At 42.4% G+C, this 18,757-nt stretch overlaps 1 protein-coding gene across 1 annotated transcript in view; it reads right to left on the reverse strand.

Annotated features, from left to right (window-relative positions):
- BMP3 (bone morphogenetic protein 3) overlaps window positions 1-18,757 on the reverse strand; it is a 59,142-nt gene that overhangs the window by 13,352 nt on the left and 27,033 nt on the right. Inside the window, exon 2 of the mRNA XM_069978098.1 lies at window positions 818-1,716. Within this exon, the coding sequence (XP_069834199.1) occupies window positions 818-1,716 (899 nt within the window). The remainder of the gene's footprint in view (window positions 1-817; window positions 1,717-18,757) is intronic.

An 18,757-nucleotide genomic window follows, 5' to 3' on the forward strand; every position in this document is an offset into this window, starting at 1 on the left:
CCTCTCTAGTACATGCATGGGAATAAAAGGGTCCATAACAGGAGAAAGAATTTTTTCTCAATTTTTCCAGACTATTTAAAGCTATTAATACAACAGAGGACAGGATATTGTTACAAATGAATCTGGTTAGGCTGGAGACTTGGGCTGAGAACTGTCAGATGAGGTTCAACACTGATAAATGTAAGATTATGCAAATGAGGGGGGTATATCATATGGTGTACCAAGAACACCACAGAACATTTTGTGGTCTTGTGGAGTTCAAGCCTTAATGGGTCAGGAGGGGGACCACCTACCAGGTTTACGGAGGTGAGTTTCATGATATTGGATAGCTTGAACCATGTCAAAGAAATTCAGATGAGTTAATCAAATCTACTTAATCTGTCACTGGTTATATGTTTTGGCTTATCTGTGTTCTACGTGTGTATGTTTATATCTGTATGTGCAAAAGTGTGAAATGTGGACATTAGCAAATGCAAAAAGATGTGGAACATGAACCTCCACAAGCGGACAAAAGGTCACGCTTTCCTACATAGCGAGGCATTAGTGTTTGGACAGTGTACAAGAAATTCCTACATATAAACCTTCAGTTTTTAAATCTCACTATTTTAACAGCTCTGCTTATAGAGCAGACATAAAAATATTACTTATTTACGGCTTCATTGGGCTTCCTAATAAAACAGCTGGAATATTTTATTGATTAAAAAAAAAAAGATGTTCAGTTCATAAAAAAGAGATGCACTTTCCTGCCCAGAGCTGTGTGAAAATATATGTTCATATAAAAGTCAGTGTAAAATTACTATTAAAATATTTACAATACCTTTGGCATCGGGAACTGGCATGCACCTGAGCAATAATAAGCATCAAAGGATTTAGGGGAAATAATCCATTCACTCCAGCCGATGTCTGCAAAGTCTACTTTAAGGTAACGGCGGGCGCAATTCCGAGGTTCATTCCATTGCTTTCTTCTTGCTTTTTTCAGGGTCTGCTCGTCAAACTGTAGCGTTTGACTTTTTTGTCGCCCACTTTTTCTTAATTTCTTCTTAGATTTCCCTTTCTCTGCCAACTTGACGTGAAGGGTTTTGTAGGGCTTTTTCTCCTCCCATCGCTCTTCATCTTCATTATACTGGTACTCGGCTCCAGGTAGCTCATTGTTTTGCAGCGGTAAAAGAATATCAGTAGAACGTCGGCTTCTGTGTTCAAAAAGTCCCGCTTTATGGTGCGGTTTATGAACGATAGGACTGTGTTGTACGTGTAAGTTAGAAACAACACTATCCGGTTCTGAAATGGCTGAGTCATTAGCATATACTAAGATATAAGGCTTATGCCTTAGCAGATGTTTCCTATGTTGAGTTGGAGTATCAATAGTCAGGTTGATTCCAATGACAGTCTCTCCATTGTGCTTTGCGTCACGTAAGATTTCAGTAATGTCCTTCCATTGCCAAAAAGGAATATCACGGTAGGATGATGAAATATTTATAAAAAAGTGACCCAAGGCCTTTGTCTGGTTCTCATGTGATATGATACTGGACACTGTGAAGAGTATGGATAATTCATGCTTTCGATGTACCCTGCGAAGGCAGAGCGGAGAGTGTGGACATCTTAAGCTGTTGTTTAGCATATCCCCAAGATAATAATGAAATGTAGCTGAAAGGATGTTTTCTGAAGATGTTAGTGAGGTCAAATTGAAAATGTGGTGACTGCCGTCATCTGTGTCCCCTACAAAGCATGGGGGAAAAAAGGATTTGGTTATTTAGGAAAAATGAAACATATTTAAATCTATGTCTAATCAAATATAGATATGACATCACTAGCGTTGAGCAAGCATGCTTGGTCTAGCATTTCAGTACAGTAGTGTGAATATTTAAACAGTTTCGAAGCTCCCAGCATCACTATTCATTATGATGCCGGGAGCTTCCAAACATTTATACATGCCTTCAAGGGATGAAATACACACAAGTTAAACTGAGTTTAACTGTGTCTTGAAGTTCGGTTTTTCGTTCTCATTTTTGTATATTTAGTTTGCACATTCCTATATACAAATATACAAAAATTAGAACAAAAAAATGCAAAAGGTGAACCAGGCACCCTCCACTCTGCCAAGCAGGCGGCATACTGATAAATACTCGACTCAAGTAGTGGGCACTACCGGTACTCAATACCACTTTACTATATTACAGGGCTTAAAACCTTCCACACAACCACAGGGGCCAAAGGAGACTTTCTGTATTAATAACAGTAGACTATGCCATATAAATAAATCCAAATTTTACCTGGCAAAATTGTACCAAATGCACCAAAATGCACTGCCAAATTCGATGTAAAGTTAAAACTAATTGGAAGGGGCACAGCACAGTTGTTTACGCCCTACCCATCATCCCATGCCAATTATATGAGGCAAAATATGAAGACTAGTTCTCCAAAGTCCTTCCTACTTGCAGTCACCCTACAGGATATCGGTTAAAAGACGCTCCTGTTGCATCAAGGACAAACCCTCCGGCCTCTCTAACAATGACTGATGTAGTTGCCATATGCTAGCAATGGATTCCCATCTCATAATAAACATCAGCCCCTCCACTGGATGGAATACACAGCAATCTGTCCATGTTACAATGAAATTTTTTTTTATCAACCAAAGGGTGTTGATTTGATCCAGGTTCCTTAATAAGCATGAACATTGTCAGATGTTTCTTCTCTCATACTTGCAAATTATTACCTTTACTATGTTCCCAGCTTGTCTTGTACAAATCTGGATACAACATCAAATTTAACCTGCTTTTCTCTGCAAAACACCTGTGATACAAAATTAGTTGTGCTATCAAGAGCAATAATTCATGTTGGGTTAATTTCTTAATCTTTACCAATAAAGCTGAGATGCTGCACATAGCACTACTCTAATGTAAGGTCTTACTTGCAGTTATAGGTCGATTCAGAGCTCCCAGCATCATAATGATACATGATGTCGGGAACTCTGAACTCCGTTCCATTGCACACCGTCTGTATGTATACGGACTGTGCACAGAAAGTGTAAATAACGCCTAAGAAGTCCTCAACTCTGCATGATAAAATTACCCAATGATCTGAGCTCTACCAGCAATTTAAACAAGGAGGAGTTAGGCGATTTGAGCACAACAGAACCGTTACTGATACCGGCCACATATGCTTGCCAGCAGTGTGGCTGATGGAGAACAGAGGTCCACTTCTTCTATGTTACTATACCTAACCTGGGTATACACAAGTCATAAACTAGAATAAAAATAATCAGAATTTTTAACTTTAAATGCAACAGTAAGCTAAATTTCTCATTTCAACTTAAGATTTTTTTTAAGGGAAGACCTCTGCAGAACAGAAAGTAAATTAAGGTTTGAAAAGTTGGTGTCTTAACTTTTTTAAGATTACTTTTAAACCTTCTGATTCTATATGACTACAGATGAGTGAACCTCTAGCAAGCTCGGGTTCATACGAACCTGAGTGTGTGTCATTTGTTTACCGATGGCTGAAGAAGTTTGATGCCAATTCTTAAGCCACTGGTATTCAAATGCATGCTTGAGGTTCGCTCACCTCTATGTATAACCAGCGTTAAAACAGACTGTGCTTCCACACCATCTAGAGCAAGATTTGGTTAGTTTTGCTCTTCAAGACAGAGCACATTGCTTTAATAATGGCAAGAAAAAGGCAATTAAGAGTTCAGACTATTCCACATACTAAATATATACGGCAATACTAAATATAAAATTACATTATTGTACATGGAAAGTGGGATTTGAACTTTTATCTTGGCGTTGTTTTTCCATACTTCTAAAAAAAATTTTTTGTATACTTTCAACTTTTGTAAGCAATCATTAGATTGTTAAAGTGACACTGTCACCCCCTTTTGTGCATTCTGACATTTCTACACAGGTGTAAAGGTTAAATTTAGCGATTTTCACACCTTATTTTATATCATACGTCATGGTGCTTGTTCAAGTAAAAAGTGATCTTTTATGAACTGCAGATTGTGTTAAGTGGGCAGGGCCTTGTGGCATTAGCGCGACTTAGCCCCGCCCACAACGCCACCGTTGGCCCCGCCCCTTGGCGGCCATTGGTGGGCCGACCTAGAGGAGTTGGGGCCTAGACCTTTAGGCCAGCCTTTTCCAATGGTTGGTAAGGGGGCGGGGCCAACAGTGGTGTTGTGGGCAGGGCTAAGTGGCGCTAATGCCGTTAGGCCCCGCCCATTTAACATAATCTGCAGTTGATAAAAGATGACTTTTTACTTGAACAAGCACCATGACGTATGATATAAAATAAGGTATGAAAAACGCTAAATTTACCCTTTACACTTGTGTAGAGATGTCAGAATGCACAAAAGGGGGTGGCAGTGTCACTTTAAGGCCATGTTCCCACAATGAAAGTTCCGTGGGAATCACGGGCATTGTTAAAACGGCCGTGATTCCCACGGAACTTACGTAGTGCTGCCTTCTGAGGGAATCCTGGCCACATAGGGGGAGATTTATCAAGCATGGTTTTCAAGCACTTTTCATTTTCCAAAGAGTCTGTGAGGAATGAAAAGTGGAATCTGATTGGTTGCTAGGGGCAACTGGGCCACTTCCACTTTACACCATGTTTGATCAATTTCCCCCATAGTATACACTCCGGCCGGGATCCCTAGTGGCACCGTAGAAAACTGACAGAAAACCCTGTCAGTGCACACTATGGAGCGAGCGGCTCTGGTCACACGCTCCATAGTGTGCTGTGGGGAGTTCTGATGCGGGCGCGCATGGATGCACCCACATCAGAACTCTGCGGCGCTAAAGATCATCCTGCCGATACTGCACTCTTACAGTGTGTGAACATAGCCTAATACTGTTTCAGTGAATGCTACAGAACTGCATAGAGCAGTTAGATACAGTGGGGAAAAAAAGTATTTAGTCAGTCACCAATAGTGCAAGTTCTCCCACTTAAAAAGATGAGAGGCGTCTGTAATTTACACCATAGTTACACCTCAACTATGAGAGACAAAATGAGAAAACAAATCCTGAAAATCACATTGTCTGATTTTGTAAGAATTTATTTCTAAATTATGGTGGAAAATAAGTATTTGGTCACCTACAAACAATCAAGATTTCTGGCTCTCACAGACCTGAAAACTTCTTCTTTAAGAGTCTCCTCTTTTCTCCACTCATTACCTGTAGTAATGGCACCTGTTTAAACTTGTTATCAGTATAAAAAGACACCTGTGCACACCCTCAAACAGTCAGACTCCAAACTCCACTATGATGAAGACCAAAGAGCTGTCAAAGGACACCAGAAACAAAATTGTAGGCCTGCACCAGGCTGGGAAGACTGAATCTGCAATAGGCAACCAGCTTGGAGTGGAGAAATCAACTGTGGGAGCAATAATTAGAAAATGGAAGACATACAAGACCACTAATAATCTCCCTCGATCTGGGGCTCCACACAAAATCTCACTCCGTGGGGTCAAAATGATCACAAGAACAGTGAGCAAAAATCCCAGAACCACGCGGGGGGACCTAGTGAATGAACTGCAGAGAGCTGGGACCAATGTAACAAAGCCTACCATCAGTAACACACTACGCCGCCAGGGACTCAGATCCTGCAGTGCCAGAGCCACTGCTTAAGCCAGTACATGTCCGGGCCCGTCTGAAGTTTGCTAGAGAGCATTTGGATGATCCAGAAGAGTATTGGGAGAATGTCCTATGGTCTGATAAAACCAAAGTGGAACTGTTTGGTAGAAACAAAACTTGTTGTGTTGGAGGAAACAGAATACTGAGTTGCATCCTTTAAACACCATATCTACTGTACAGCATGGGGGTGGAAATATCATGCTCTGGGGCTGTTTCTCTGTAAAGGGGCCAGGACGACTGATACGGGTACATGAAAGAATGAATGGGGCCATGTATCGTGAGATTTTGAGTGCAAACCTCCTTCCATCAGCAAGGGCATTGAAGATGAAAAGTGGCTGGGTCTTTCATCATGACAATGATCCAAAGCACACCGCCAGGGCAACGAAGGAGTGGCTTCGTAAGAAGCATTTCAAGGTCCTGGAGTGGCCTAGCCAGTCTCTAGATCTCAGCCCTATAGAAAACCTTTGGAGGGAGTTGAAAGTCCGTGTTGCCAAGCGACAGCCTCAAAACATCACTGCTCTAGAGGAGATCTGCATGGAGGAATGGGCCAACATACCAACAACAGTGTGTGCCAACCTTGTGAAAACTTACAGGAAACGTTTGACCTCTGTCATTGCCAACAAAGGATATATAACAAAGTATTGAGATGAAATTTTGTTACTGACCAAATACTTATTTTCCACCATAATTTGCAAATAAATTCTTACAAAATTAGACAATGTGATTTTCTGGATTTGTTTTCTCATTTTGTCTCCCATAGTTGAGGTCTTCATATGGTGTCAATTACAGACGCCTCTCATCTTTTTAAGTGGTGGAACTTGCACTATTGGTGACTGACTAAATACTTTTTTTCCCCCACTGTAGGTGTTCTGCTAGGAGAGCCTGGCTGAGACAGACTATATTAGCAGAGACGCATCACCATATATATAAAGAAATTATAGTTCCTGGGTCCTCAGGCAGCACACAATGGGTTAAGTTTACGATCCCGAGTGCAAGGCAGAAGAGACATGCTCAGCAGTAACCAATCAAAATTGGTCACATGGTATAAGAGGCCGGAATAACCACACCTACACAGAGTTTTTTTCTTCTGCAAGTGTTGAAGAGACAAAAAATATTCTCGGGTATATTTTTTATTTGTATTTTTATTTACATTTGTTTCCTATTTTTCAGGTTAGCCTGAGCAGTGTTGCTGGCTCAACGCTTTGTCAGATAAGGACTCCAGGCTACAGTGTTGTAGTTTGCCTTTTTTCTGCATTGCATTCAAGATCTTCTGTGGGGCCTGGTGTTGGACTCAGAACGGCAGGGCAGTTCTCCAACCCCTGATTTGGCCTGTTTACGCCCGTTGAGGTGTTTCCAACTAAGGGCGTTATTGATGGATGCCAGTCTCACCATGTCAAGCCACTTCCCTGGGTAAGTGTTTTATCCATTCATTTGGATTGCCGTCATCTCTATATGTAATGTTCTTACATGAGTGACTTTGGGATTTTTGGCTGTGTTCCGGTGTCTCGGCTGCCAGCTTGTATGGGAGACACCGGAAGATTCTCAGTATTGGCTGTGTGTCGGCATCCCGGCTGTGAACCTGTATGGGGGACCAGGAGCCTGTATGCAGCTTTGTGGCTGTGTGCACAGACTATGGCTGGATGTTGGATGGGAGACTGGCTACATCATCTTGGCTAGTAATTGCAGCGGCCGGCTTCCCGGAAGTTCGACGCTGCTTCGGCCAGATTCCTGAAGGGAGACGGCGCTGATTGATGGATTCCTTGGCGCCGGACGTATCATTCAGGTATCTATCGAGACACGTGTTAGCGTCCCAGAAGTGGGGAACTTCTATACTAATGTGTCTTTATGTTTTTAGACATCGGCTAACAGTTCTTTCTAGGAACTCAGGTACCGATGCCCTGCATGTATTTCAGAGTATTCTTTATACATGGGAGTATTTTTGATTTAAACTATGCTTTCAATGAGATAGTTTTTTTCCCTGCACCAGGTGTATCTGCTTAATGAGGGGGTGGAGCCGTTTCCTTTTTAAGGTCTCGGGCTTGCTTGTCTGATGTACTCTGTGCCGGGCAGCCGTTCCCCCTTGACAGATACGTGAGTGCTCCTCATCCTCATGGCTACAAGGTTTGTTTCCCATGATGCATGATTATGTCTTTTACAGTCACTTTATTTTATTGTTTCCAGTATTAATAAAGATGTCTTCTTCTGGTGGTAAATCTGCCTCAAAAAACAAACATAGAGTATGTAATACCTGCAATGAATTACTGCCAGATGATGCACCCTCTGACATTTGCATTTTGTGTTCCTCTGCTACACATGTACATGCACCTATGGCTACTCCATCTTTATCAGACTCCATAAGGGACATTATACGCAGCGAGTTACACTCTATGTTTGGGGATGGGGGACCGGTGGCCAAACGAATAAAGTCTACTAAGGCCAATACCTCTCCCGCTCACACAACTGATGATTCCGATACTGACTCTGACTCTACATCTAATGACTATTATTTATTTCACCAGAGTGAAGTGTCTAAACTAATAAAGTCTGTGAAAGGGACCCTGGAGTCTGATCGTTCAATCAAAGATAAAGCTCCAAGGGACGCTCTGTACTATTATCCCATCAATGATGGGAAATGTTTTCCTTCCCATCCTGTTCTAGAAGCCTTGCATAAGAAGGACTGGGACAGGCCTGACAAGCGCCTGGATATGGGGTCCCGTTTCAAATCTATTTACAGACTGGATGAGGCCCATACCTCCTCCTGGGAGGCACCACCTAAAGTGGATCAGGCGGTTGTCAAGCTCACTAAAAAATCTATCTTTCCAGAGGAAGATTCGGCGCTGCTTAAAGAACCCATGGATAGGAAGGCGGACGCTCTTTCAAAAAGGATCTATACCGCTGCTGCTGCTTCTTCCAAGGTAGCTATGGCTTCAGTTCCTGTGGCTCGGGCGTTAAGAGCCTGGCTCAGTGAGATCGCCAAGGACCTATCTGCTGATGTTCCAAGAGGTGAAATATTGGAGAAGATTCCTACTCTTAAAGGTGCAGCCGAATTCCTTTGTGAAGCTCCTATTGACTCCCTGGCCCTGGCCTCTAGGATTATGTCCGCCTCTAATTCTACAAGGCGCTGCCTATGGCTGAAGCAGTGGCCAGGATATTTGGCCTCAAAAAAACATTTTTGCGCCCTACCTTTCCAGCCAGAGTCAATGTTCGGGTCTCAGTTGAAAGAAATCCTAAAGGATCTTCACGAGAATAAGGAATCGACTTTTCCTCTTCCGAAAAAGGCTCCAGTCAAAACCACCAGGAGACAGACGAAGTCTTCACCTAAACCAAGGAAAGACTACAGAACCAACAGGTTCAGATATTTCAAGGCCAAACAAGCAGGCCCTTCAACCTCCAAGGGCAAAGCCCCTTCAAAAAAGGACTCCAATTTATGACGCCAGCTTACAAACATTGGCAGTAGGAGGCAGACTAGGACGATTCCTGCCGCAATGGGAGAAATCCACATCGGACAAGTGGGTGTTGTCAGTGATAAAGAACGGTTACTGCCTGGAGTTGAACTCACCACCAGTGGACAGATTCTTCCTGAACAACCTGGCAGATCCAGGTCTCCTCCCTCTAGTAAGGGAATTCATAAACAAGAAAGCGTTGGAACCCGTACCCCCTCAGGAAAGAGGAACAGGTTTCTATTCCCAATTGTTCCTGGTACCAAAACAAAATGGAAAATTCAGGCTGGTCATCAACTTATCACAACTGAACAAATTCATAAAAAAATCTACGTTCAGAATGGACAACATAAAGTCAGTTATCCCACTGATCAACCAGAACGATTTCATGGCGTCCATAGATCTCACGGACGCGTATCTTCATGTCCCAATTGCTGTCTGCCATCGCAAATACCTGAGGGTTGCCTTGTTGATCGACAACCAGACATACCATCTTCAGTTTACCTGCCTGCCATTCGGCCTGTCATCGGCCCCAAGGGTGTTCACGAAGGTGGCAATAGTATTGACGGCGGTACTAAGGCTTCGAGGATTGAGAATCGTGCCATACCTGGACGATTGGCTGCTCATAGCTAAATCCAAGTCCGCCCTGGAATCACATATCCAGATGACGATCCAGCTCCTTCAAGAACACGGGTTCATAATCAATCAGGAAAAATCGCAGTTGACTCCATCTCGGTCGTTAGTCTTCCTGGGTTTCCTGATAAATACTGTGGATATGAAACTGTTTCTTGCCCAGGACAGAGCCTCCAGATTAATGAAACATGTTGAGGTCGCATCATTCAGTTTCTCTGAGGAAAGCTATGACGGTGTTGGGGACGCTGACTTCAACTCTAGATGCGGTCCCATGGGCCAGAGCCCACATGCGCCCTCTACAGACAGAGATTCTGTCAGGATGGGACAGAAATCATCGTTCTCTGGATCTTCACATCTCTATTTCAGATCACACACGAGAGAACCTAGCATGGTGGCTGAGTCCTTCGAATCTTCTGAAGGGAGTTCATCTGATTCAGAGGGAGAAGACAATCCTTACAACAGATGCCTCTCAGTTCGGGTGGGGAGCCCACACCCAGAACCTATGGGTCCAGAGAAGATGGTTGTACAGGGAAAGCAGGATGTCTTCCAACCGGAGGGAACTCCGTGCTATAAGGCTTGCTCTGTACCACTTCAGAGACTCTCTATCAAATCACAATGTACTGGTACAGACAGACAACTTATCTGCAGTTTTCTACATAAACAAGCAGGGTGGTACCAGGAGCCATTCCCTGATGGAAGAGAGTCAAGCAATCTTCTCTTGGGCAGAACACCACCTTCTGGATCTGACGGCAGTTCATATCAGAGGAACACTGAATTGCACAGCGGACTGGCTGAGTCGTCACTCGCTTCACCCGGGGGAGTGGGAACTCTCGAAAGAAGTATTTCGTCTAGCGACGAAGAGATTCGGGTGTCCAGACCTGGACGTATTTGCCACTCGAGCAAACAGGAAGTTGCCGAGATTCTGCTCCAGAAGTCAGGCGGATCACCCGACATTCCTGGACGGACCGTCCTTCCCGTGGAGGGGGATTTTCATTTATGCTTACCCTCCTCCGGCATTGATTCAGACGACCTTGAAGAAGGTGAAGGAAGAGAACGTGAAGGCTTTAATGATCCTCCCGTATTGGCCTCGGAGGCCATGGTTCTCGTTGGCACAATCCCTGGCAAAGGGCAGGGTATGGAAACTACCCTGCCATCCGAATCTTTTGACTCAGAACGGCCTTCAACATCCCAAGGTCGAACTCCTGCAACTGGCGGTTTGGAGCATGAATTAACTACCTGGAGGAGTAAAGGTCTGACAGAAAATACCATTTCTACCATGATCAATGCAAAGAGAGCTAGTTCCCGAAAGAAGTACGAAGGTATATGGAAAACCTTCTCAGCGGTTTCTATGGACTACTCTGTGTCATCTGTGTTGAACTTTCTCCAGAGAGGCCTGGATAAAGGCCTGAAGTTCAGTACTCTCAGGGTACAATTTGCAGCGATCAATTCATTTCTTGGAGGGAAATTCTCGAATGACCCTTTGGTGGCGACTTTTCTCAAGGGTGTCAAGAACCTTCGCCCTCCCTCCAGACCTCCGATCTCCTCATGGGATCTACAGATTGTCCTTGGAGCTCTAAAGTCACCTCCTTTTGAGCCATTGGAATCAGCTAACTTACAATTCCTGTCCTGGAAAACAGCCTTTCTTGTCGCAATTTCATCAACAAGAAGAGTTAGCGAGATTCAAGCATTATCATCGAGGGAACCATATCTCAGAGATCTAGGTAATGCTCTATTCTTACGGACTATGCCAGGATTCATTCCTAAGGTGTCTGCTTCAATCGATCAAGAAATCATCTTGCCGAGTTTACCTCCATCCGATACAGGTGAAGATCCCTTGGATGTACGCAGAGCAGAACTTATTTATCGGGACAAGACCAGGGACTTTAGGAAGGACGAAAATCTTTTCCTAAAATATGAAGGTCGATCCAGGGGCATCAAAGCTTCAAAATACCTGATTTCCAAGTGGATCAAGAACGCCATACAGTTCTGCTATACTTCGCAAAACCTGCAAGTACCGGATGGAATAAAAGCTCATTCTACTCGAGCAGTCTCAACATCCTGGGCGGAGGCTTCTAGTGTTTCACTGCAAGAGATCTGTAGAGCGGCAGCATGGTCAACTAGTTCTGCTTTCATAAAGCATTACCGTCTGGATGTCACTGGGGGAACAGCCTTAGGCTCTACAGTTCTGAGGTCTTAAGTACTGGTGTTTGTACCCCCCCTTTTTGTTGAACACTGCTGTGCAAGTCCCATTGTGTGCTGCCTGAGGACCCAGGAACTTGGGAATTTTGTATACTTACCTACCTGGAAATTCCTGTTCCTGGTGTCCGAAGGCAGCACAACACACCCTCCCAATTAAGTAAATGTTATTGCTGCATACGAACTCTGTGTAGGTGTGGTTATTCCGGCCTCTTATACCATGTGACCAATTTTGATTGGTTACTGCTGAGCATGTCTCTTCTGCCTTGCACTCGGGATCGTAAACTTAACCCATTGTGTGCTGCCTTCGGACACAAGGAACAGGAATTTCCAGGTAGGTAAGTATACAAAATTCCCAAGAACTTCGCAGCAGAAGTGACCAATCGGTATGCTGACTTCAATGGAAAGCAATATTATATAAAAAATGTTATTGTAACATTATATAAACAATATCTGGATGCAGTTGAAGAAAGAATACCTAGATAATAAAAAGCTACTATATCTAGAGATAAGCACAACATTCAGCATTTGCATACTGGTGGCTGAAGAAGTTGGATGCAACCCAACTCATCTCTAGTTATGTCAGCTAGAGGCGGCTACGTTGAAAAGTATAAAGTTTTGATTTAATTTGCTGAAACACAGCTTATCCCGTTTTTCATCTTATTTATCTCTTCTTTGCTTTCATTTTAAAGTAGATTAAACTGTGTAAGTATTAACAAAAACTGGAAATAGATGTGAATCTTTTGACCACTAGTGTGTATATGTATCAGTTGCACACTGCTTGTTCATATGTAATAAAAATGTTTGATGCAGATGAATAGATGTGGCAATAGACAAGTAGCAGCAGTCATTAAAGACACGCTCTTACGTCTTTTATTAGAAATAATGACCCTTTTCATTACGCTGTCAACACGTTCAATAAAACAGTAACATTTCTTTTCTAAATTGCAAAAACTACCATTGCAGCAATTGCCAGCAGCTTTCCAGTTACTGCCTTAGCTTCTATAACTTCTGATACAGTCATTGCAAAAGCCGTCACATATGATATTTTCCTTAACTGTTAAAGTCCATGGATACAATTCCAATACAAAGAGAAAACACTTCTTTTATCCATCTTGCTAAGCTCCCTTCTTGGGCTGTGGCTGCGCCCACACTGGCGAAACTGGCAGAAACACGGACTCTCATGCTAAGAAACACTAGAGAGCTGTAAAAAGGAGCTTTGTGGAAAATATAAGTAAAGTACAGCATGTGTGTACATTCAGTCTGGAGTGGAAAGTGACCAAAGAATATGAGACGCCCGCTTATTATTTCAGATACACCATGTGCTCAGTGGTTAATAATGTCATTATATGGAAGCTTCACTACAGTCTTTATCCTCTTACCAAAGCAATTGTCAGGGATACTATACGTGACCTAAGTAGAACAAGAATATTCACACATAGGCTATGTTCCCAAATAAAGAAAAAAGAAAAAAGGCGTCCACTTTTTTTTACAATTTATTTTTAAATAATATGCTCCCAATGCATATAGTAAACTAAATGTCGATCATTGTTTGCGCGGGCGCCAAAATAATGATCATGACAATTATTCGCAGACGTATTTGCAAACAACGGACGTTATTTTAGTTGCTCACACACAGGGTGCCAAAAATGTGAAATGACGGATGTAATTTGGTACTTAAAATGAGGAAGACTGTTCACTAATATGAATATATATAGTGATTTTCTGCTATGAGCATAAGCTGTAAAAAATATGTATCAATGTATACTGTAGATTAGTGTTCTATATTTCTGTAATATACTTTCCACAGGAAAAAAAAACAATTTATATAATGTGTAGAGATGAGCGAACCTGGAGCATGCTCGAGTCGCTCTGAACCCGAACGTTCGGCATTTGATTAGCGGTGGCTACTGAACTTGGATAAAGCCCTAAGGCTATGTGGAAAACATGGATATAGTCATTGGCTGTATCCATGTTTTCCAGACAACCTTAGAGCTTTATCCAAGTTCAGCAGCCACCGCTAATCAAATACGGAACGTTCGGGTTCGGAACGACTCGAACCTGAACCCAGTTTGCTCATCTCTAATAATGGCCCATTAACTATGCTTGGGAAAGATGTCAAAGATATACTGTAGGTCTGTAGCTGTAGCTTCTAATATAACATTTTAGGGGTTATCCGGGTAACAAAAACCATATTCTAAACAATCCCCCTTCCTAATACCACCCTATGTTTAATAAACATGTATAACCTATCTTGTACCCTTTTCCTGTTTTTTTCTCTGGACATCTAAAACCATTTTCTCTATGTCCACTCTGACAACACTCTGCTCACACTTCCCTCCTCCCTTTGTAGAGACAGAACATATGATCTCCTCTCTGAGGGCTGGGTTGGCTGCTCATTGACATGCAGACCTCATCTGCATCATCTCCATTTACTGTTCACCAGTGAAAGTTCTTCTTCCATAGACTTACATGAGCCCTGAGCCTAGGCTTCTGTAATATGAAACATATCTCTACTTGCTGTCAGTGAATGCAGGCATATGTACTTGTGTTTGTGTCACAGCTCTGTATATTATAAGTGTTATGGACGATTTTAAGAGTCTGGGAGGAACTAGAATGTTTTCATTCACAATCAGCAAGCAGAGATCTAAACCTACACTACACCCCCTGGTAAACAGATGCCTGTTATGCATCACATAGCTACACCATGCGTGTCACCTCTGCTACATCATCAGCTAGTATGGAATACATACTGGGGTGATGTGATGCAAAATCAGTAAAAAAAATAGTCCTGTGTTTACTGTGCAATAGTAATGACAGCAGTGAGCAGGAAAGACAGCTAAGGAAGTGAGTACACTAAAAGACCAGTCAGGGAGATGCATGATGGGAAATTTAGTTTCCTTTTTGGTTATAGACCAGCTTTTAGAAAACCTGTAACTCAGAAATAGCAGCAGCTAGAAAGACAGAAGACAGCTCAAAATACTCAGGGGGACTTAGTAAGACCAGCTAGGTTTGGGAGCATTTAATTTGTTTTAGCTTTTAGGTGGATAACCCCTTTAAGGAGAACCTGTCAGCAGATTCATATGGTACAGTGCTCTCTGCTGCCACCTCTGTCCATGTCCGGAACTGTCCAGAGCAGGAGAGCTTATCTGTGGGGATTTGCTACTGATCTGGACAGTTCCGGACATGGACAGAGTTGGCAGCAGAGAGCATTGTATTAGACATTGTGGAAAAAATACACCACCTCCTTCAGGACATACACCAGTTGTTAAGTACTGGAAGACTGGAAGAATTTTAAATAGAGGTAAATCGCAAATCATTATAACTTTAAAGAATTTAAAGCTTTTTTTCTTCTCAGGAGTGCCTCTTTAATTTATTAGGGGCATTTTAGGACTTCATTTAGCCTTGCTCCGTGTTCTAGACACTTTTTATAAAGTCATATAAAAGTGTCACCTAAAAGATGAACATGAATTCTAACATGTCCACCATAGTGAATCTGCTGCTATGTGTTACTTTGAAATGCTGTGGCAAATAAAAGAAAACAAAGGGGAGGAATTTATTACACTGAACATTTTTGTGCGAGCCTAATGTGTGTAAAACTGTGACCCGTTTTACTGCTTTTTACAAAGGGCTTAGCAGAATGGGGGTGTAACCTCCCACAGCCAAAGACACTTACTATCATTTACATCACAATTTGTGTAAACCATATAAGAAATCGACACTACTGTAGCTGGCATAGATCTTTGTATGTGACATATACAGTAGTATAGGCAGTCACAGATGCCACCAAAATAATTAGGACACCTGCACCTCTTAATAAATTTGGGGCATCTTCCTCCAGTGTCCTTTTTCCGTACAAAATACCAGTTTCTAAGGGCCAGGCCTGGGGAGAGGTGTTCACCGGGCTGCTCCCCTAACTTCTCCAGCTGTCTCCCTATGGGCGGAGCTCCCGACATCATAATTAATAATTATGCTGGGAGCTCCGAGGTCCACTCCGCAGGACACTGTTCGTCCCCCATTTTTTTTTTTTATAAATAACGGCTGTTGTTGCAGATTGCAACCCCTGGCCGCTATTTATTGAAGGTCTGAAATAACATTGTTTTCTATGGAACAACCCTCTGTATACACTTCGGCCACTGTTCTGTGCGGCCATACAAAAAACTGACGTGTTCATTTTATTCGGCTGCCTTTCAGTGAATAGCGGCTGCAATAAATAAGCAGTGCACACAATGTAGGTACTTTGCTATGGTTAACTGGAGCGCCGGCATACCAGAATGGGCCCACATTCCAATTAACATGAAGTGATGTTCATCCGGCCGTTACTGGAGTACCGGCTGGGTGAACATCACAGGCAGTGGCCGTCCATAGCCGTTTCACAGAACGGCTGCTGTTTTTACAGCATGTGAACTCAGCCTTAGCGTGCCTTCACAGCTACCGGATCCGCAGCGGATTTCACGCTGCAAATCGCAGCGAAATCCTCTGCGGATCCAGTGTAATTCAACCCTATTGACAATATTAACTTGCAGCGGGATTGACTTCCCACTGCGAGCATGTAAATGAACCCCCGGCGGCCGGAGCGTAACACTGACAGCGGCCGAAGCGTACTGACAGGGGCACCCATCCTCCTGCACGCTCCCCTCCGCTGTGCTGCTGCCGGGCACGGCTCTCTACTTACGGCTTGGGACGCTGCACACACCGCTCCAGCTTGCTTCGGGGGGGGGGGGGGGGGGGAAGTATTGTCAATAGGGTTAAATGACACTAGGGTTGAATTCACAGAGTGAAATATGCTGCAGATCCGGTACGTGTGAAGGCATCCTTACAGTGTTTTCAACTACATGTTTTTGATGCAGCATATGTTTGGCTTTTATAGGCTTCAAATAATAAAAAAAGACAGCATCAAACAGGTAGATGAAAAAACTGTAAGTGTTAATGTTTAATTAAAGGAAAGCCGTCACACTGTTACAGAATAGAAGTACTTAAGCAGATTGATATATAGTTTTGTCAAGAACAGACAGAGGTGGATCCCATCTGGAGTGGTGAGCTGTTTCCTCTACTTCGTTAGTTTTCCTTTATAGGGGTACTCCGGCATTTTTCTTTCTTTCTTATAAGTTGGTATGGGAAAGTCATATAGATTTGTAACTTTTTCTATTTAATAAGCTTCTGTATTTTCAACAGGAAGTGGTGTATTCTTTCCCGTCTGACACAGTGCTCTCTGCTGCCACCTCTGTCCATGTCATGAACTGTCCAGAGTGGTAGAGGTTTTCTATGGGGATTTGCTGCTGCTCTGGACAGCTCCTGTTATTCACAGAGGTGGCAGCAGAGAACACGACATTGGACTAGAAAAAATACACCACTTCCTGCAGGACATACAGCAGCTGGTAAGTACTGGAAGACTTGAGATTATTTAATAAAAGTAAATTGCAAAACTATACAACTTTCTGACACCAGTTGATTTGAAGAAAAAAAAATTGCAGAATTAACTCTTTTAAGTCTTATGCCTAATAATACCAACAACATTGCAGCATCCACTCTAAGCATTTGGCATAAACTGAGAAATTCCTAACATCACTACCGGGTTATCATGGGATTTATTCTGCTTGTACAAGGAGCTACTGTATACTGCTAATTCCTAATAGATTATCTATTGATTTGTCTCCTAGGAGCAGCACATACATGGGACTCCTTTTCTGCATCGTGGACTACAATCTTAATTCCAGATGCATGTTTCTTTCATTTAAATAAATAACCCTACAAATGTACATGGTACAAAAATGCAGAGATGTCATTGATATTCTGAAACAATAAACAGCCATTCTTCCTTGCACCAAAACCACATGTGCATCCAGAATTTGTATATTTATGTTGCCCGAGCTTTTATATTCTGGTCCAGCACCTGCGCTTGTATTTGCTCTTTAACACGTATCTTACTAAAGTCAGAGTCCAAGATAAGAGACTGAAATAACATTTGGCTGATGGCTATTATTATCCTACACGTCTCTGACATGTCTCGATAAGATGTTCCTTGTCTTATCTCACCATAATACAATGCTTCATTGTTTACTCTGATTTGATGGTTGGAATATTAGCTGAGGAGCTAGCATTTGTCTCTCGGGATTGGTTACACGCTGTCAGAGGATAACCTTGCATGGTAATTGAATAATGTTAGTAAAACCATGAATTAGAATGAAGGCCAGTAGGTGGCGCTGTATTCTAAAACATTACTTTATCACAGGCAGCAGCAACAGCAAAAAGACACATTATTTCATCAACTCATTTTATATCCAAGATGTTTCTATGTGGGTGCTATGCAAGAAGCAGGCAACACGAGAAATCGGCAAGCCTTTCACTGACCTCACAAAACTGGTTAAGTACAACAATAAGTTATCTAACCCTGAGAGGTGAACTGCGGGGCAAAATGGTAAAATAGAGAAGACCACAATTTATTCCAATCAGATTTTTTTTGTTCTATGGTACAATCTATGTTTGGCACAAGCACCTAAGTAGTATATATAATTTTTTTGGCATTTTGCACTTGCTATGGTTGGCATCAGTTATATTGTAAATATTGCAATGTCCACCATCTCTTCACTTATGCTATACAGTGGGTATGGAAAGTATTCAGACCCCTTAAAATTTTTTACTTTTTGTTTCCTTGCAGCCATTTCTGTAAGTTCAAAAAAGGTTTTTTTTGCTCATTAAAGTACACTCTGCATCTGTACACCCCATCTTGATATTTTTCCAAATTTATTAAACAAGAAAAACAGAAATATCACATGGTCATAAGTCTTCAGACATTTTTCTCAGTATTGAGTAGAAGCCCTTTTGAGCTAGTATACTTTCTATAGTAATACCTTCTATACCCACTGT

This window comes from Dendropsophus ebraccatus, chromosome 7 (assembly GCF_027789765.1).
Source record: "Dendropsophus ebraccatus isolate aDenEbr1 chromosome 7, aDenEbr1.pat, whole genome shotgun sequence".
NCBI classification, from domain to species: Eukaryota; Metazoa; Chordata; class Amphibia; order Anura; family Hylidae; genus Dendropsophus; species Dendropsophus ebraccatus.